The 19,231-nt window shown below is 46.5% G+C and overlaps 1 protein-coding gene and 1 long non-coding RNA gene across 2 annotated transcripts; one reads left to right on the forward strand and one right to left on the reverse strand.

Annotated features, from left to right (window-relative positions):
• Positions 1-1,594: 1,594 nt before the first annotated feature.
• On the reverse strand, positions 1,595-6,186 carry LOC308583994 (uncharacterized protein). The gene is made up of 5 exons (XM_081188583.1): positions 5,294-6,186; positions 5,017-5,098; positions 4,478-4,560; positions 3,611-3,737; positions 1,595-3,032 (listed from the first exon to the last, which is right to left on the reverse strand). Exons 1-5 carry the CDS (start codon positions 5,717-5,719, stop codon positions 1,702-1,704), a joined length of 2,049 nt encoding a protein of 682 aa, XP_081044709.1. The 5' UTR covers positions 5,720-6,186; the 3' UTR covers positions 1,595-1,701.
• Positions 6,066-18,944, forward strand: LOC308584183. The gene is made up of 3 exons (XR_014006594.1): positions 6,066-6,203; positions 11,945-13,628; positions 18,913-18,944. It is a non-coding gene; the product is annotated as an uncharacterized lncRNA (long non-coding RNA).
• Positions 18,945-19,231: the final 287 nt, after the last annotated feature.

The following is a 19,231-nucleotide window of genomic DNA, read 5'->3' on the forward strand; positions in this document are numbered from 1 at the left end:
AATAACTACCTGACATTCAGAAGACATCTTAAGGGAGCCCTGATCAGGGAAGTTTTAAATCTGTGATATTTTACTGTATTTTTGGTTTCTATGGAAGCCGCCCAGAGTGGCTGGGGAAACCCAGCCAGATGGGCGGGGTACAAATAATAAAGTATTATTATTATTATTACTATTATTACTATTATTACTATTATTATTATTATTATTATTATTATTATTATTATTATTATCTCTCCGACCCACAGGAGGTAATTTGGAGGCTATGTTGAGAGTAATTAGCCTCCCTACCCACTCAGGTCGGTGAGTGGGGCCATATGCCTGCTGTGCCCGATACCACCCCCAAATTTTTGAGGGGGATGGGGGCATTAGGCACAAAAACCCTCCTGTGGGATCTCGGCACTCCTGGACGCTGTCTCTGACCTGCGCCACTAGCTGCAAGAACTTCAAAGGAAACAATTTGGCACGAAGGAATGCACATACTTCATGAAATGAGGAGGAGTGAGTGAAGACTGCAACAGAAGAGGTCTCTGGAAAAGCAAGTTTTAAATTATGAGAAGATACGTCAAGATACGGTATGGCAAATGACTGATGGGGGAGGGGGAAAAACATTTTATTTTACTAAGTGATACCCCAAGAATCCCCTCCCTTCAGGAGTCAAAAGCCAGAAATGAGGTTTTAAGGACTTAAGCTGTGAATCTAAGGCTGTGTGGAGATAAACTTTCGAACCAAAGCATGTTTTTAGAAGACTGTGGAATGTATAAGAGCTTTGCTTCTGATGCAGTTAAAAATGTCATCGACGCCATCTTAGGAAGCTCTGTCGGAGGAATAAGCCTGGGAGGTGGAAGAGAGTGTGTTTACATCGTGGGAGAGACCCCTCAAAGAGGCTTTAGGTACGACAGAGCTATAAATTTACGAGGGAAAAAGTGATCTTATCTCCGAAGGTGACGATTTATGGGAACTAACTGGAATTGAGGATTTACGACGGGAAATCTACGCAGGAGTATTATTGGTGTTTATCGGCTTAAGGAGACCATGAGAAGAGACAATAAAGGACAAAGAGAAAATATTTGATTAAGAGTGATGTGGAAACAGCAAGATATGAATATATGTTTGGACTGTTTGAACATCTATTTGGACTGATTTGGACATTAATGCAGAAGGAATGATTAGATCAGAATTCTTCCTCGGATCTGGAAGTATGGGCCCCCCAACAAAATTTAAAAAATTCGGCTCTGTAATTTGGAATTTATGTGATGTGGTTTGATTTGATGTGATTGGCCGGTTAATAAAATTTATTTAAAAATAAAATATGATTCTATGGGAAACATCACACTTGCCGGCAGCATATGTGAAAAGGATCAAAGGGTCTTAGGACACCGAAAGCTTAACATGAGTCAACAAGGTGAGTCCGTAGCAAAATAAGCTAATGCTATTTCAGGCTATATCAACAGGCGTCTAATGTCCAGGTCATGGGAAGTAATACTATGTTCCTTTCTGCCTTGGTCAGACCACACCTGGAGTCCTGTGCTCAATTCTGGATGTCACAATCAAAGGAGGATATTGAGAAGTTGGAATCTGTGCAGAGAAGGGTGACCAATATAATCAAGCATTTGGAAACCAATCCTTTTAAGGAACGATAGAAGGAGCTGGGTAGGCTTAGCCTGCAAAAGAGGAGATTGAGAGGAGATAGGAGACCCATCTTCAAATACCATGATTCTCCTTGCTGTGAGTTCCTTGATGGTAAGTGAGACTTTTCTTCCATTTGAAGCTCTTTCCACATTCCAAGCACTGATATGGTCTCTTCTCACAGTGAATTGTTTGATGGGAAGTAAGGGTAACCTTCTGACTGAAGCTCTTTCCACATTCCAAGCATTGATATGGCTTCTCCCCTGTATGAATTCTTTGATGGGAAGTGAGACTATTTTTGTGCCTAAAGCTCTTTCCACATTCCAAGCACTGATATGGTCTCCCCCCTGTATGAATTCTTTGATGGGAAGTGAGACTATTCTTACAAGTGAAGCTCTTTTCACATTCCAAGCACTGATATAGTTCCTCCCCTGTATGAATTCTTTGATGGGAAGTGAGTTGGCACTCCTTAATGAAGCCCCTTCCACATTCCAAGCATTTATATGGTTTCTCCACTCGGTGAATTCTTTCATGTGAACTAAGGGTACCCTTCCGACTAAAATTCTTTCCACATTCCAAGCACTGATATGGTTTCTCCCCTGTATGATTTCTTTGATGATCTGTGAGCTGAACTTTCTGCCTGAAGCTCTTTCCACATTCCAAGCACTTGTATGGTTTCTCCCCTGTATGAATTCTTTGATGATCTGTGAGCTTAGCTTTCTGCCTGAAGCTCTTTCCACATTCCAAGCACGTATAGGGTTTCTCCCCTGTATGAATACTTTGATGGGATATGAGATGGTCCTTCCAACTGAAGCTCTTACCACACTCCAAGCACTGATATGGTCTCTCCCGGCTGTGAATTGTTTGATGATAAGTGAGATGTCTCTTCAGTTTGAAGCTCTTCCCACATTCCAAACACTGGTGGGGTTTCTCCCCTTTGTGAATTATTTCATGTGAAGTAAGGTAATCCTTCCGACTAAAATTCTTTCCACATTCCAAGCACTGATATGGTTTCTCTCCTGTATGAATTCTTTGATGGGAAGTGAGACTATTTTTGCAACTGAAGCTCTTCCCACATTCTAAGCACTGATGGGGTTTCTCCCCTGTATGAATTCTTTGATGGTCCTTGAGCACATGCCTGTAACTGAAGCTCTTCCCACATTCCAAACATTGATGGAGTTTCTCCCCTGTATGAATTCTTTTATGGAAAGTGCGAAATGTCTTCTGACGAAATGTCTTACTATCTTCCAAGTTCCGATGATTTTTGCCAACAGGATATATTTTATGGGAAGTAGAATGGGAGCTCAGACTATAACTCTCTCCACACTCCAAATATTTATACAACTTCCCCACTGTGTGAATGTTGTCACGGTTCCCCTTGTTCATAATTTCCAATCCATCACCACCTGCATCAAAGAGAGAAACCGATTAGAGCCTCAGGAAGAAATAGAGCCCCAAATTATGGAAGACTGCTAATTAAAGTTTGTGATAGATGAAGAACGGAAGGGAGTTAGATCTAAGGCCTTACTACAAGGTTCACTGCCTTTGTTGACTCTCCTTGACGCACAGATTGATGGGAACCTGAGATTCAAACAGCCTGGGATCTTCCAGGGTGGATTTTGTTTGACCTAATCGTGGAATCTGCCCCATCTGCAAGGTCAGTTGTCTCTTTGGTCAACCAGAAAGTGACCAAAGCAAAAACAGAAAACCTCACAGAAGCTGCTACTTCTTCTGCCACCACACAGAAAGTTACATTCAAGAAGGTCTGGGCAGCCTAGACCAGCCTGGTCATGGTTTAAAAAGGCATATGTGGGGCAAGAATATTTGCAGACAAAACAGTAGATTCAAGGTGAGCTATGGGGAAGGAGAATCCCAGATGCTGTCAAGCGCCATCAAAATATTGCAGGATTCTCACAGGTGGAGGTAGGGGTGTGTGTGTGTGTGTATTTCAAAACATATATTATAGTCCAGCAGAAATCCTTACTGAGAGAATCCACAGTCGCACGATTGTCCTCCATGACATCCTTATGCAGAGCTCTCTGGTCAGGATCCAGCAACGCCCACTCCTCCTCTGTGAAATACACAGCGACATCTTCAAAGCACAGAGGACCCTGTAGGAAAAGGAAAAAGGTCCTCTTCTGAGACAGCATAAAGATCATCCACTATACATTGCTCAGTTGTTTTTTGTGCGCTAATTGTTGTGTTGTTACAATGGGATTATTTGGCTGCACGTTTTAGGTCTGGATGCCTATTTTAGCATTTCAATGATTTATTTTACTGTGCATTCTAATGATGGGTATTAATCTTTGTGTGAATGGGTGGAACTCCGCATGCTGTTCTTCAAATTATTCTGTCTGTGGAAGTATTCCTGTTTGGCAGACAAAACGCTCCCTTCTCTACTCCCGCTGTGCGATGCTTGGGGGGCGATGGGACCCTCCCTCTGCCCTACAGCCAACTTCAAGGGGCTCATGGGGGCACAGAGAGGGGGAGGAGGGGATTCCCCTTCTTCAGCTGATGGGGCTGCTGAGGTGAATCCCGGCCACTGTTTGTTATGGCTTCTCAACTTCTTGGAAGCTTCTCAACTGCTTAGAAGCCGGATTAGATCAATATAGAAATATAACTGCAGCTACTGATAAATCATAATAATAAAAGTGACATTCTGAAGCCCAGTTAAGGAGAGATGGCTGTTCATTCCTGTCAGCACATAAACCTTCCTGAATGGCATTGTCCATCTTTGTTCAGGACAGAGGCTTTGACAGAAGCCAAGAGGAGGAGAAATTCTTTCCGGCCCAGAGGCTCCCTGGCTGCCCCACTCCTCTGACTCTTTCCCCACAAAGCTCTTTCCCCATACCAGATCTGTTTCCACAGCTGCTGCTTCTCCTCCGTTCTCATGAAAAGATGGATGAGGAGGTCTGGGGGGCATCCTTCGGTCACCTGCGAGAGACAAAAGTCAAAGGGAAGCCATCAGGTCCTGCGTCTCTCACTTCTTTAGACACACTGAAACAGAAGTCTCTTTCAGAAACCTGTTTCAGTGTATCTGAAGAAGTGTGCATGCACATGAAAGCTCATACCAATAACAAACTTAATTAGTCTATGAGGTGCTACTAGAATGTTTTTTTTTTATATTGTTTCAACCACGGCAGACCAAGACAGCTACCTACCTGTAACTAGAGGTTCAGCACTTAGAGATAAGGGCCATAGATGTGCCATGGAAAAGGTCTTGCTTGTTGAGTGCATTTTGACATTGTACCCATTACAAATTTTCTTCAAAATATATCTTCCCCCGCTTTGGGCTCTTGGCCCCAAGTGCCTCCCCCCCTAAAGATGAACAGAACCCAAAGATTAGTTTCAAGATCCACAGAATGAGAAGAAAGACGAGTTCCTCCTTACCCAGTGGCCTCCCTCTGGCGTCCAACAGAGTCTTTTCTGCCTCACAGGAATCCAGGCCCATTTCCGCAAAGAGATCCTTTTCCTGAAAGAGTGACAAGGATTTAAAACAGAGAATGGGGAGAAGGATTAGAAAAGGAAAGATCGGAGCAAACACTTTAGGGGAGCAGATCTCATCCCTTGCTTCTCCAAAGAGGGCGAGCCGTTAGGAGAGCATCTTGGAAGGCTCCCTGTCTTGCTTGGAGCCCCTTGGGAGTTTCCAGAGGAAAGTCTCTTTCACCTGCTGCTCTGCCTGCTTCCTCTCCTCTGCCTGACTCAGGAGGAAACCTTCGGCCAGGGCTACAGCCTGGGAACTGGTCTCTGCTCCACATTCCCTCACCCAGCTCTCCATCTCCAGCGGAAGGACGGCCAGGAACTGCTCCAAGATCACCAGGTCCAACATCTGAGCTTTCGTATGACTTTCTGGCTTCAGCCACCGACAGTCGAGGTGGTGGAGTCGGCCGCAAGCCTCTCGGGGTCCTTTGGCCTCCTGAGAGCAGAACTGCCTGAACTGCTGGCTCTGCACCTCTGAGCAGAGGGGGTCCTCCCCATCCAGGATCTTTTGTACTGAGTTTTCCCATAATTCCCCACTGCTCCCAGTTTGGAGGGCAGGGCCTCCTCCTGCTTCAGGGCCAGCTGAGTCTTGCTCATCCATCTGGGCTCTCATGAAGCCTCCAAGAGATCCGAAGGAATCCTTTCGTTTTCTGCCAAGTTCTGATGGTCCGATTTAGAGGTGCTAGCAAAGCCTACAAAGCAAACATATTGGTCTGTTATCAGACTGATACATGGTCAGGAGAAGAGAAATGTTTCCTGAGCAAGCGTGGCTGAGTCTTGCTAGGAGCCAGGGCTGGACTGCACCACTGCCCTGACTCTGAACCTTCATTAACAGGAAAAAAGGAAGAGGAAAGAGAAGGAAGCGTCTAGCCCTGGTCTAAGGAAAGCGACCATGCAGAATTGCCTCACTGACAATTTCATGACCCAGAAGGTGGAAGAAACAAGAAGGGGATCATCTGTCTTGGACCTAGTCCTCAACCACAGATGGGAACTGATCAACCAAGTGGAAGTACTGGGAAACTTGGGAGGAAGTGATCATGTCCTCCCCTGAGACAGAGGGAAACGCAAGCTGAGTGTAGTCAGGAATTCACTTTAAGGCTTTCCTTAAAGGAAAGGCAAGTCTTTTTTCATTTGCTTTTGGGATAATTTAAGCTGAGAACTTTCCTCCCTTTGTGGACTTTGTAACCTTAAGAGTCCAGACCTCGGGCTGACGGAGGGGAAAAGAGCTGTCTTTGCGGATACAGTATATATTCGAATTTGCTACACTGTGACATTTGGGCGATACTGGAAGAGATAATTAAGTAACTGTAACTTGCACTCATGAGAAGCAAATAAGCTGCAACTTGGAAAGCTCTGTAAGTGGATAAAGCTTGTGGAAAAAGTTTTAAGAACTATTGCAGAGTTATTATTTAGACGCAGGGACTTCAATGGCGGCTAAGTTTTCTTCTTTCTTCTTTCTTCTTTCCTGAATTGCAACAATACTCCCTCTAGTGGAACTTGGGATTTATTAATTCCTGGGAACTAATTTTGTTTTGACTCTCTGCTGTTTTGTTATCTAATTTGAGGAACTGTCCCTCTTATGGAACAATAGACAAGTTGACCTTGGCGCTTTGACAGGTGTGGAATGAGTGGTCCTCCGAAAACAAGAGCTGCAAAAGTGAAAGCAGGGAAAGGCCAGCTTGTGCAAACAACATTGACTTCTCAGTCGCGCAGATCATCAGTCCCTGCGGTCCTTGAATCTTCAACAACAACAGCCGTGCTGAAGGAAACTGAACAGCCAACAACAGAGGATATGGCTGCAGGGGGATCTGATATCCTCTTAAAGGAAATGCTACAACAATTTGCAATTCTAAACAAGAAGGTGGATGATCAAACAGCAAAAATTGATTTAGCCACATCCTCTATTACTAAACTATCTGAACAAGTGGCACAACATTCTCAAGTAATTGCGGATTTAAAAGACGCCGCTTCTGAGAACCGGAAACTGGCCGAGGCTGCTAGTTTGAAGGCGGACCAAGCGAATCAGAAAGTGGACGAATTGAAAGGAGAGGTAAAGCCATTACAGAAGCATATCAGTGACCAGCAGGCCTACCTGTCATTGGCGGAATTGAGAAATCGGGAAAATAATTTAAGATTACGATCTATCCCAGAGCTTGAAAAGGAAGACCTGACAGGCTATCTGACAACAGAATTTGCTAAGTTCTGGGGTATAGAAGAAGACAAGGATTTCAAAATCACAACTGCGTTCAGACTGGGAAGAGTAGCAAAGAGGGACAGACCCAGAGATTGTCTGATTATTTTGAGGACTAAACAGGAGAGAGACAAAATACTTGACCTCCATTTCAAGAAAGCACTTGAGATCCAGGACAGAAGAGCAGAGATCTACAAGGATATACCAAAACAGCTCTTGGATCTCAGAGCTATTTACACTAACCTAGCTAGACTTTTGAGAAGCAACGGGATATCATACAGGTGGGAATTTCCACAAGGTTTATCATTTAACTACAAAGGAAAGAAAGTTAAAATTAAAACAACAGAAGACAACCAGAAGTTCCTGCATGACCACGGAGAAGATCTTCAGAAGGGAGCAGTAGCTTCTTGGCCACCGGCACCGCCTGGAATAGTACCAACACCTACACCCTCGGGTTCGGAAGAAAAGAAGGACACCCCAGAATAGAAACATCAGACTGATCCAGGATGTCTCTGCAGCTATACAGTTGGAACATTAATGGAGCAAATTCCCCGGAGAAAAGGAAAAGGATCTTTCATATTCTAAAAAAAGAACATTTGGACTTAATTTGCTTGCAGGAAACACACGTGACAAGACTCCATAGGAAAGTGCTAATCAATAAGAGACTAGGCCAAGAATTTATCTCATCAGACAGAGTCAAAAAGAGAGGCGTGGTGATCTACGCAAAGGAGAACTTGTCACCGAAATTTTTGTTCAAAGATGAACAAGGAAGAATCCTGGCAATTGAAATACAAACGCAAGGAGAAAAAGTTTTGATATTAGGAATTTATGCACCAAACGAGGGGAAATCGGAATTCTATAAAAAGCTGCATGAGACCTTGCTGGACTATATGGACTACTCGAACATCATTATGATGGGAGATATGAATGGGGTGGTTTCTACTCTTATGGATAAGTCACAAAATCAAAACTTGACTAAGGATGGCAGACTACCAAAAACCTTTTTTGAACTAACAGACAATATGGATTTGATCGATATTTGGCGGACAAGGAACCCCCTAGGTAAAGAAGGAACTTTCTTTTCTGAGGCCCACCTTTCATGGACAAGAATCGACCAAATTTGGACAACTAGAGGGCTGGCACCAAAGACTATAAGAGTGGAGATCTGCCCAAAGACATGCTCCGACCACAATGCCCTGAAAATGGAAGTGAGATTTACTCCAGCCGGCTCCTTCAGATGGAAAATGAATGACAGCCTATTTAGAGATCAAGAGTTGGTAAAGAAGGCCCAAAAAACTTTAAAAGATTATTTTGAAATCAACTTGAACACCTCGGTGGAAAAAAGAACGATCTGGGACGCAAGCAAAGCTGTAATGAGAGGGTTTCTGATACAACAAAATACGATTAAGAAAAAACTCTGGAATGGAAAAAAGGATAAAATACTAGAGAAGATAAGAGATGGAGAGAAAAGATTGAGATCCAACCCAAAATCAAAAGAGATTCTGCGAGAAATTAAATTCCACCAGTCACAATATATGAAATTGATAAATCAAGAAGTGGAATGGAAAATTAAACAAATGTAACAAAGATCTTTTGAGTCAGCGAACAAGTGTGGGAAACTGCTGGCATGGCAGTTGAAAAAAAGACAAAAAATGAACTATGTTACCAATCTAGAGGTGGAAGGGAAAAATATCCAGAAACCAGTTGAAATTAGAAGGTGTTTCCAGAAGTATTTTAAAAAGTTGTTTGCACAAGGGCCTGAGGAAATGTCTGAGATAGACCAGTTCTTGAAACTTAATGGCTTACCTAAACTATCTCAGGAGAAGAGATCAATCTTGAATTGTAAGATAACACAACAGGAAATTGAGGATGCCATTCAGAATATGCAGTTGGGCAAGTCTCCAGGCCCAGATGGACTTACCTCCAAGTACTATAAGACGTTGAAAGACTATTTGATACAACCACTAATGGAGGTGTGTAACCAGATTATGGGGGGAGGAAGGGCACCGGAAACGTGGAAAGAAGCCTTCATCACATTGATACCCAAAGTGGAAACTGAAAAGACTCAACTAAGAAACTACCGTCCCATCTCACTCCTAAATGTGGATTACAAAATATTTGCAGATATTTTGGCAAGTAGACTTAAAAAGGTTTTAAATGAAGTAATTCATAAGGACCAAGCAGGCTTTCTCCCTGGTAGACATTTGTTTGACAACACTAGGAATATTATAGATATTCTGGAACTTTTGCAAACAAATATCAACACCAAAGCAGTCTTAATTTTTGTTGATGCAGAGAAGGCCTTTGACAACATTTCTTGGAATTTTATGAAGAAAAACCTGGAAGGGATGGGAGTGGGACGGGGGTTTGAAAATGGCATAGAAGCAATTTATTCAGAACAAAAAGCTAAGTTGATAGTGAACAATGTGGTGACAGAGGAGATCCACATTGAAAAAGGAACACGTCAGGGGTGCCCTCTACCCCCTCTATTATTTATATCAGTCCTGGAGGTGCTGTTGAATATGATCAGGAGGGACCGGCAAATACAAGGGATACAGGTCGGAGTGAAACAATATAAACTGAAAGTATTTGCAGATGACTTGGTTTTGACATTACAGGAGCCAGAATCTAGCACAAAAAGAGTTTTAGAACTAATTCAAGATTTTGGTCGGGTGGCAGGATTTAAATTGAATAAACAAAAAACTAAAGTTTTGGGGGGAAACTTGACACTTTTAGAAACAGAGGGGTTTCAGAAGGAAACAGAGTTAACTGTGGTTAAAAAAGTGAAGTACCTGGGGGTAAACTTGACGTCTAAAAATTTGAATTTGTTTAAAGATAACTTTGAAAAATGTTGGCTAGAAATTAAGAAAGATCTAGAAACTTGGTCACGATTGAAGCTTTCCTTGCTGGGCCGAATTGCGGCTGTAAAAATGAACGTTTTGCCAAAGATGTTGTTTTTGTTTCAAACCTTGCAGATCGTGGACAGAGTGGAATGTTTTAGAAAGTGGCAGAAGGATATTTCAAAGTTTGTTTGGCAGGGCAAAAAGCCCCGAATTAAGTTTAAAATACTAACTGATGCAAAAGAAAGAGGGGGGTTTGCCCTGCCAGACCTAAGGTTATACTATGAAGCTGCAGCCTTCTGCTGGATGAAAGATTGGATTTTATTAGAGAACACAGATGTCCTAGATCTGGAAGGTTTTAATAACTCATTAGGTTGGCATGCGTATTTGTGGTATGGCAAGGCAAAAACACATGGAATGTTTAAAAACCATATTGTCAGGAAAGCAATTTTCATGGTCTGGATGAAATACAAAGACTTATTTGAAAGTAAGACCCCGAGGTGGCTGTCACCAATAGAGGCCAAGGCTCGGAAAAAACCCAATATGGAGGCCGGATGGCCGAAATATTGGGAAATAATAGAAAAAGTTGGAGATAATTGGAGGTTGCAGAGCTATGAAAAATTAAAGGATAAGGTGCAAGATTGGTTTCACTATGCCCAAATTAATGAGGTGGTTAAGCTGGACAAAAAAAATAGGTTTCCAGGTGGAAAAATCGAAACTTGAGACAGAATTGTTAGAACCAAAGACCAAGGTTTTATCGAGAATGTATAACTTGCTGCTTAAATGGAACACTCAAGATGAGACAGTTAAGTCAGCCATGATAAAGTGGGCTCAAGACATTGGGTACAACATTATGTTTGATGACTGGGAAAAGTTATGTACCACTGGTATTAAATTTACGGCATGTAATGCCTTGAAAGAAAATATCATGAAAATGATATATAGGTGGTACATGACACCAGTCAAGCTTGCAAAGATATACCATTTGTCTGATAATAAATGTTGGAAGTGCAAAGAGGCTGAAGGGACATTCTTTCACCTTTGGTGGACCTGTCCAAGAGTGAAGGCCTTCTGGGAAATGATCTATAATGAGTTAAAAAAGGTGTTTAAGTACACCTTTCCCAAGAAACCGGAGGCCTTCCTTCTGGGCATTGTCGGCCAGAAGGTGTTAAAGAAGGATAGAACCTTTTTTATGTATGCCACCACAGCAGCAAGAATTCTTATCGCTAAGCATTGGAAGACTCAAGATTTACCCACACTGGAAGAGTGGCAAACGCAATTGATGGACTACATGGAATTGGCCGAGATGACTGTCAGGATTCGAGATCTGGGAGAAGAAGCAATTGAGGAGGACTGGAGAAAATTTAAGGACTATTTGCAAAAATTCTATAAGTTATATGAACTATAGGAGTTTGCACGATCCGGAAGGTTAGCCCCAGCAACGAGAGTGGAATATATATGAAACTAGATAATAATAATGAAAGAACCAAGGTTTAAAGGTTTTTAAAAAAAGGATAACATATGAATTTAGTGAGTAATTTGGATAATAAGTAATTTAAACCTAAAATGTATTTGAAGCTACAAAAGAAACACGAAATAAGGTTATAATTTGCTGTCAAATTTATTGTTGAGAATGCACTGTGCGGGAGATGTGGGGAAGTCCGCTGGTGGATTGAAAAAAGATTTGGAAATGGTCTGTTCTTTTTTTCTATCTCTTCTTTTCTTGTTGATTTCTTCTGAGCTGTTTATTTCTATCTGAAAAAATGCAATAAAAAATATTATAAAAAAAAAAGGAATTCACTTTAAGGCGGGCAATTAAAAAAAACTTAAGGAGATACTGGGTGAGATCCTATGTTCTGAAATGCTGAAATAAATGGGAGCTTCTTCAAGGTGAAATATTGAAGGCCCAAATGCAGGCAGTGCCAACCGGAAAGAAAAGTGAGCGGCATCTAAGGAAAACAGTGTGGCTGCATAAGGAAAGTGATGCCCAGCCTAGTAATCAAAGAATGATGTAAGGAGGGAGCTGCAGTCCAGGATCGGAAAAGAGGGATGAACTGGACACCTGGCTTCTTCAAGTGAATTCAGATCTCCAGGACCTGCTGAGCTGCATCCAAGGTACTGAAGGAGCTTGGGGATGTAATCTCAGAGCCTTCATCTAGAGCTCTGAGGATTCTTGGAGAACAGGAAAGGGGCAAATGTTGTCCCCCATCTTCAAAAACAGGAAAAACTACTGACCGGTGAGCTTGAGATTGATACCAGGCAACCAGGGAAGGTCCTAGAACAGATCATTAAACCGTCAGTCTGTGAGGACTGAGAAAAGGATGCTGTGATTACTAAGACCCAGCAGGGGTTTCTCGAAAACACGTCATGCCAGACCCATCTGGCAGCTCCCAGATGACTGGCTGGGCTCCCTTTATTAATGGCATTTCTACCCCTCCTCACTGAGTCCCCACAACAATGGGGCTCCGTTCAAGGTGCTGACATGAGGGGTTCACTGGGACCCCAATCTCTGAGGAGCCTCTGGAGCAGAGCCCACCGCTAAGCACCAACTCATATGTCGCAGACTCATTATCATTGACCCACCAAATTTCTACCCTTTGCCACAGGATGCTGAAGGGGGGGGGGGCTCTTGTGTGATGGAAAACCTAGTGATTTGCAGTCTGAGGCAGGAGTTGGTCAAACCAGAAAAGCTTTTTTTTTTAACACAAAAAGATGGTGAGAGAAGGTTGGGTCAGGAGAGGCATTCTTTCAGGCAGAAGTTAAGTTATTCTTAAACTAAACTCAAAGATGTCAGAGGCCAAAACACAGTAGTAGAGGCACAGCGTCTCTCCACATCGGTTCTTCCACTTGAGGGAGACGTTGAGGGGGGCAAAGAGGGGGCCAAATGCTTCCCGGCGTTGCTGCTCCTTTCCCTAGTAATGGCAGACGTTTCCGTGAAAGGCTTGGGCGCCGCCTCATTCTTTGCCTCCAGAGAAGGGAGCTTTTCGTCCTTGACCCGACTCTCTCAGGTCTTTCCCAATAAGATCACCGACCTCGGGATCCCCTTCTCCCCTCCTGACGGGAAGAAGGAGACCCCGGTCAGACCATAGCTGTCAGCCTCCCCCTTTTTGCAGGAAATTCCCTTATTCCAGCGCCGCTTCCCGCTGCCATCCCGGATTGTTAGATCTCCCGTCGACTGTCCCTGGGACAGGGGAGGCTGCGGATCCCTTCTTTTCGAGGCTGCGGATCCCTTCTTTTCGAGGCTGCAGATCCCTTCTTTTCGAGGCTGCGGATCCCTTCTTTTCGAGGCTGCGGATCCCCCCTTCTTTTCGAGGCTGCGGATCCCCCCTTCTTTTCGAGGCTGCGGATCCCTTCTTTTCCAATCTGAAAGTGGGCAGCTCTGGTTCAGAGGGTCTTCCCCCGGCTTCTCCTCTCCTGCCCCAGACTCAGCCCCCCATGGGACGCCTGTCCGTCCATCCGCCTGCCTGCCTGCCTGCCTGCCTTCCCCACAGGCTCTTCCTCTGGCCAGAGACCAGCTTCTCCTCCTCCGAGAGGCTCCATCCAGAGCCACTTCTCCCTCCGTCCAGGCCTGGGTCCCAATCCCTCTTTCTGCCTCCCTGTCTCACTTTAAGGCCTCTTTGGGGAAGCTTCGCTTTTCAGGGTCGACGTTTTACTATGGCTTTATATGAGCTGGAAGCTGCCCAGAGGGGCTGGGGGAGCCCAGCCAGACAAGAGGGCTAGAAAGGACCAAATCATCATCATCATCATCATCATCATCATCATCCCTGACTCAAAACTCCCTCAGAAACGGCTCCTTTTCTTTTCCCGCCCAAAGTGCTGGCTCCGCCCCCTTTGACTGGGCAGCCAATCAGAGAGAGAGGCTCCGGCCCCCTGGTGGCCTTTCGGGGGACCGACTCCAGCCTGGCTCCGCTGTCAATCACTGGCTCCTCCCTCCTTCACCAGAGACTAGACTTCAGATGGCAGAGGAGGAAAATGACTCTCGAGGAGGCTGCATCTCCGCCCAGCCAGAGGCGCTCCTGACCTGGCGCATGGGGGGTCACAGGGACTGCTCTCACTCACTTCTGGCCTCCTTCCTCTTTGTTCCTGGTTTGGTTTAAACCTATTCACACGAACCAAGAGCCCCCATCCTGACCCCGGGCTGCAGAGATCTCTGCCCATTTTGTGATGCACAAATGAAAGAAGAAGAAAGCCTATTTATTTGGGCCTATTATTCCTAAGATCCTTGTTTCTAAAGGCAGCCCCGTTTAGGGAAGTTTTGAATCACGAATGTTTTAAAGTATTTTTAATCCTTTGTTGGAAGCCCCCCAGAGTGGCTGGGGAAACCCGGCCAGATGGGCTGGGTATAAATTATTATTATTATAAAGCCCATAAGAAGACCCCGGACCCCGTGGTGCATCTGCCAAGCAGGACCAGAGCCCTTTAAATTACTATAATAATAATAATAATAATAATAATAATAATAATAATAATAATAATAATAATTTATTATTTATACCCCGCCCATCTGGCTGGGCCTCCCCAGCCACTCTGGGCGGCTTCCATAAAAACCAAAAATACAGAAAAATGTCACACGTTAAAAACTTCCCTGAACAGGGCTGCCTTAAGATGTCTCCTGAATGTCAGGTAGTTGTTTATCGCTTTGACATCTGCTGGAAGGGTGTTCCACAGGGCGGGCGCCACTACCGAGAAGGCCCTCTGCCTGGTTCCCTGTAGCTTTGCTTCTCGCAATGAGGGAACCGCCAGAAGGCCCTCGGCGCTGGACCTCAGCGTCCGGGCAGACTGATGGGGGTGGAGACGCTCCTTCAGGTATACTGGACCGAGGCCGTTTAGGGCTTTAAAGGTCAGCACCAACACTTTGAATTGTGCTCGGAAACGTACTGGGAGCCAATGCAGGTCTTTCAAGACCGGTGTTATATGGTCTCGGCGGCCGCTCCCAGTCACCAGTCTAGCTGCCGCATTCTGGATTAGTTGTAGTTTCCGCGTAACCTTCAAAGGTAGCCCCACGTAGAGCGCATTGCAGTAGTCCAAGCGGGAGATAACCAGAGCATGCACCACTCTGGCGAGACAGTCCGCAGGCAGATAGGGTCTCAGCCTACGTACCAGATGGAGCTGGTAAACAGCTGCCCTGGACACAGATTTGACCTGTGCCTCCATGGACAGCTGTGAGTCCAAAATGACTCCCAGGCTGCGCACCTGGTCCTTCAGGGGCACAGTTACCCCATTCAGGACCAGGGAATCCTCCACACCTGCCCGCCTCCTGTCCCCCAAAAACAGTACTTCTGTCTTGTCAGGATTCAACCTCAATCTGTTAGCCGCCATCCATCCTCCAACCGCCTCCAGACACTCACACAGGACCTTCACCGCCTTCACTGGTTCTGATTTAAAAGAGAGGTAGAGCTGGGTGTCATCCGCATACTGATGAACACCCAGCCCAAACCTCCTGATGATCTCTCCCAGCAGCTTCATATAGATGTTAAAAAGCATGGGGGAGAGGACAGAACCCTGAGGCACCCCACAAGTGAGGGCCCAAGGGTCTGAACACTCATCCCCCAACACCACTTTCTGAACACGGCCCAGGAGGAAGGAGCGGAACCACTGTATAACAGTGCCCCCAGCTCCCAGCCCCCCAAGACGGTCCAGAAGGATGCTATGGTCGATGGTATCAAACGCCGCTGAGAGATCCAGCAGAACTAGGAAACAGCTCTCACCTTTGTCCCTAGCCCGCCGGAGATCATCAACCAGTGCGACCAAGGCAGTTTCAGTCCCATGATGAGGCCTGAATCCCGACTGGAAGGGATCCAAATGGTCCGCTTCTTCCAGGCGTGCCTGGAGTTGTTCAGCAACCACTCGCTCAATCACCTTGCCCAGGAATGGAAGATTTGAGACTGGGCGATAGTTGGCCATCGTGGCCGCATCTAAAGATGGTTTTTTAAGAAGCGGTTTAATAACCGCCTCTTTCAGCGGGTCTGGGAAGGCTCCCTCACGGAGGGAAGCATTCACCACCCCACGAAGCCCATCGCCCAGTCCTTCCCGGCTAGCTTTTATAAGCCAGGATGGGCAAGGATCCAGGAGACAGGTGGTTGGTTTCACTCGTCCAAGCAGCCTGTCCACATCCTCGGAGGTAACAGATTGAAATTGATCCCACTCAACTTGACTAGACAGAACTCTAGCACTCTCCCGCCCCGGCCCTGCTCCCACGGTGGAGTCTACTTCTTCCCGAATCTGGGCGATTTTATCTGCAAAAAACTTTGCAAAATCATTGCAGGAGAACATGTGGCCCGTACTGGGCCCCGATGTTGCAGGTGGTTCCGCTAAATTGTGAACCACCTGAAAAAGTCTCCTGCTGCTGTTTTCTGCAGATGCAATAGAGGCGGTGAAGAAATTCTTCTTCGCCGTCGCTATCGCCACTTGGTAGGCTCGACGTTGAGCTCTAACCTGTGTCCGGTCAGATTCGGAATGAGTTATCCGCCACCGGCGCTCTAGCCGTCTCAACGATTGTTTCATTGCCCTCAGATCCGTGGAAAACCACGGGGCTGTCCGGGCTCCATGCAATCGGAGAGGGCGCTTCGGAGCCAAACAGTCAATAGCCCTGGTTAACTCCACATTCCAGCGGGCCACCAGGGAATCGGCTGAAAGGCCATCAACATGGGATAAAGCATCCCCTACCACTCTCTGGAAACCATTTGGATCCATTAAGTGGCGGGGGCGGACCATCCGAATTGGTCCCACCTCCCTGCAGAGGGGATGGGTCGCAGAGAAGTCCAGTTGCACCAGGAAGTGATCTGACCATGGCACTTCTTTCATTTCGCTTTTACTTAGTGTCAGATCACCAACATCCATAGAGGTAAACACCAGGTCCAAGGCATGTCCACGGCTATGGGTTGGGCCAGACTTATTCAGGGACAGCCCCATGGAGGCCATGCTTTCCACGAAGTCCCGAGCGGCCCCTTGTAAGGCCGTGTCGGCATGGATGTTAAAATCCCCTAGGACGACCAGGCTAGGTGTCTCCAGGAGAACATCCGCCACGACCTGAAGCAGCTCGGGCAGGGAATCCTTGGTGCAGCGGGGAGGTCGGTACACCAAAAGGAATCCTGTACTGCCCCTATTGCCCAACTTCCAGAACATGCACTCAGAAAACTGGGTCTTCCCAATAGGACGCCTATTATTATTATTATTATTATTATTATTATTATTATTAAGCCCATAAGAAGACCCCGGACCCCGTGGTGCATCTGCCCAGCAGGACCAGAGCCCTTTCAAGAGCTATGGCTTCCTCCCAAGAATCCTGGGAACCGTAGTTTGTTCAGGATGCGGTGAGTGGACAGGAAAGCGCCCTCTCCCACAATTCCTAGAGTGCTTTAACAACCCACCCTCCTTGCCAGGGGCCTTGGGGAATTGGAGCTTGAGCAGAGGGGGCTGTGGAGAGAGGGTCTCCTGATTGCTCTCCTCTAACCATTAGGCCACCCTGCCTCTCCTTCCCACCATGGCCTCTCCTCTTGGATGCAAGACCTCCTGAGCCACCCTCCTGTAGAAAGGAGATTCCGACTAAGCATTTGGAAAAAGCGAAGAGCTGTTGGGCCCTGTCACCCCCAGGAGAGATGGCGGCCTCTCCTTCCTTGGAGGTTTCTGAGCAGAAGGTGGATGGCCGCCTGCAATGGGGAACTGCGCTGAGATTCCTGCATTGCAGGGGCTGGACTTTCAAAATTAGGAAAGGAGTACGACAAGGCTGTATATTGTCTCCCTGCTTGTTTAACTTCTATGCAGAATTCATCATGTGAAAGGCTGGGCTGGATGAATCCCTAGGCTGGAATTAAGATTACCGGAAGAAATATCAACAACCTCAGATATGCAGATGACACAACCTTGCTGGCAGAAAGTGAGGAGGAATTAAAGAACCTTTTAATGAGGGTGAAAGAGGAGAGCACAAAATATGGTCTGAAGCTCAACATCAAAAAAATGAAGATCATGGCCACTGGTCCCATCACCTCCTGGCAAATAGAAGGGGAAGAAATGGAGGCAGTGAGAGATGTTACTTTCTTGGGCTCCATGATCACTGCAGATGGTGACAGCACTCACGAAATTAAAAGACGTCTGCTTCTTGGGAGAAAAGCGATGACAAACCTAGACAGCTTCTCAAAAAGCAGAGACATCACCTTGCCAACAAAGGTCCGTATAGTTAAAGCTATGGTTTTCCCAGGAGTGATGTATGGAAGTGAGAGCTGGACCATAAAGAAGGCTGATCGCCGAATAATGGATGCTTTTGAATTCTGGTGCTGGAGGAGACTCTTGAGAGTCCCATGGACTGCAAGAAGATCCAATCTCTCCATTCTGAAGGAAATCAGCCCTGAGCGCTCACTGGAAGGACAGATCCTGAAGCTGAGGCTCCAAGACTTTGGCCACCTCATGAGAAGAGAAGACTCCCTGGAAAAGACCCTGATGTTGGGAAAGATGGAGGGCACAAGGAGAAGGGGACGACAGAGGACGAGATGGTGGGGCAGTGTTCTCGAAGCTACAAACATGAGTTTGACCAAACTGCGGGAGGCAGTGGAAGACAGGAGGGCCTGGCGTGCTCTGGTCCAGGGGGTCACCAAGAGGCGGACACCTCCGAGTCCCCAAGGCTTCCTCCTCGGTCTGGGGGAGGCAGATCTGAGCGATTTCGGTCTGGGCTGCAGTTCCCCGTTTCCCGGCGGAGCTGGAAGGGGGGGACACCCGCCGGGTCCTCAGTCCAGCATCTCCAGCTGGGGGACTCCACCTCCCCCCCCCCCCGCTAGCCAGGCCAGGGCTCAGGGATGAGGGGAGTTGCAGTCCAGCCCCCAGGCCCCCCCTTGGCAAAGGCTGCCCCCCCCAGGACCCCGAGGGGAGAGAGGAGACTCACCGGAGGAGGAGGAGGCCAGAGGAAGACCCGCCCCTCCCTTCCGGTCCCCTCTAGGAGGGCGGCTCAGCTGCTCTTCACCCTTGCCTCGCCAGCTGGGAGGTCTCCTTGGGGGGAGCCGGGGGGCCGGAGAAGGAGGCAGAGGAGCAGAGAGGGGAAGAGGCAGGGCGGGGGGCCTGGAGGGCCTCGGGGGCCAGGGCTCAAGTCAGGCAGGGCCAGAGC

The sequence above is a fragment of the Podarcis bocagei genome (genome assembly GCF_964188305.1).
Source record: "Podarcis bocagei genome assembly, chromosome: 3".
NCBI classification, from domain to species: domain Eukaryota; kingdom Metazoa; phylum Chordata; class Lepidosauria; order Squamata; family Lacertidae; genus Podarcis; species Podarcis bocagei.

What these genes read in the sequence shown, in the direction of transcription:
- LOC308583994 (XM_081188583.1), bottom strand. Translation starts at nt 5,719, where the DNA reads ATGAGAGCCCAGATGGATGAGCAAGACTCAGCTGGCCCTGAAGCAGGA. An exon ending in GGAAGCAGGCAGAGCAGCAG is followed by an intron (nt 5,099 to 5,293) that starts GTGAAAGAGACT and finishes TCACTCTTTCAG; the next exon opens with GAAAAGGATCTCTTTGCGGA. An exon ending in CAGCTGTGGAAACAGATCTG is followed by an intron (nt 3,738 to 4,477) that starts GTATGGGGAAAG and finishes CTTTTCCTACAG; the next exon opens with GGTCCTCTGTGCTTTGAAGA.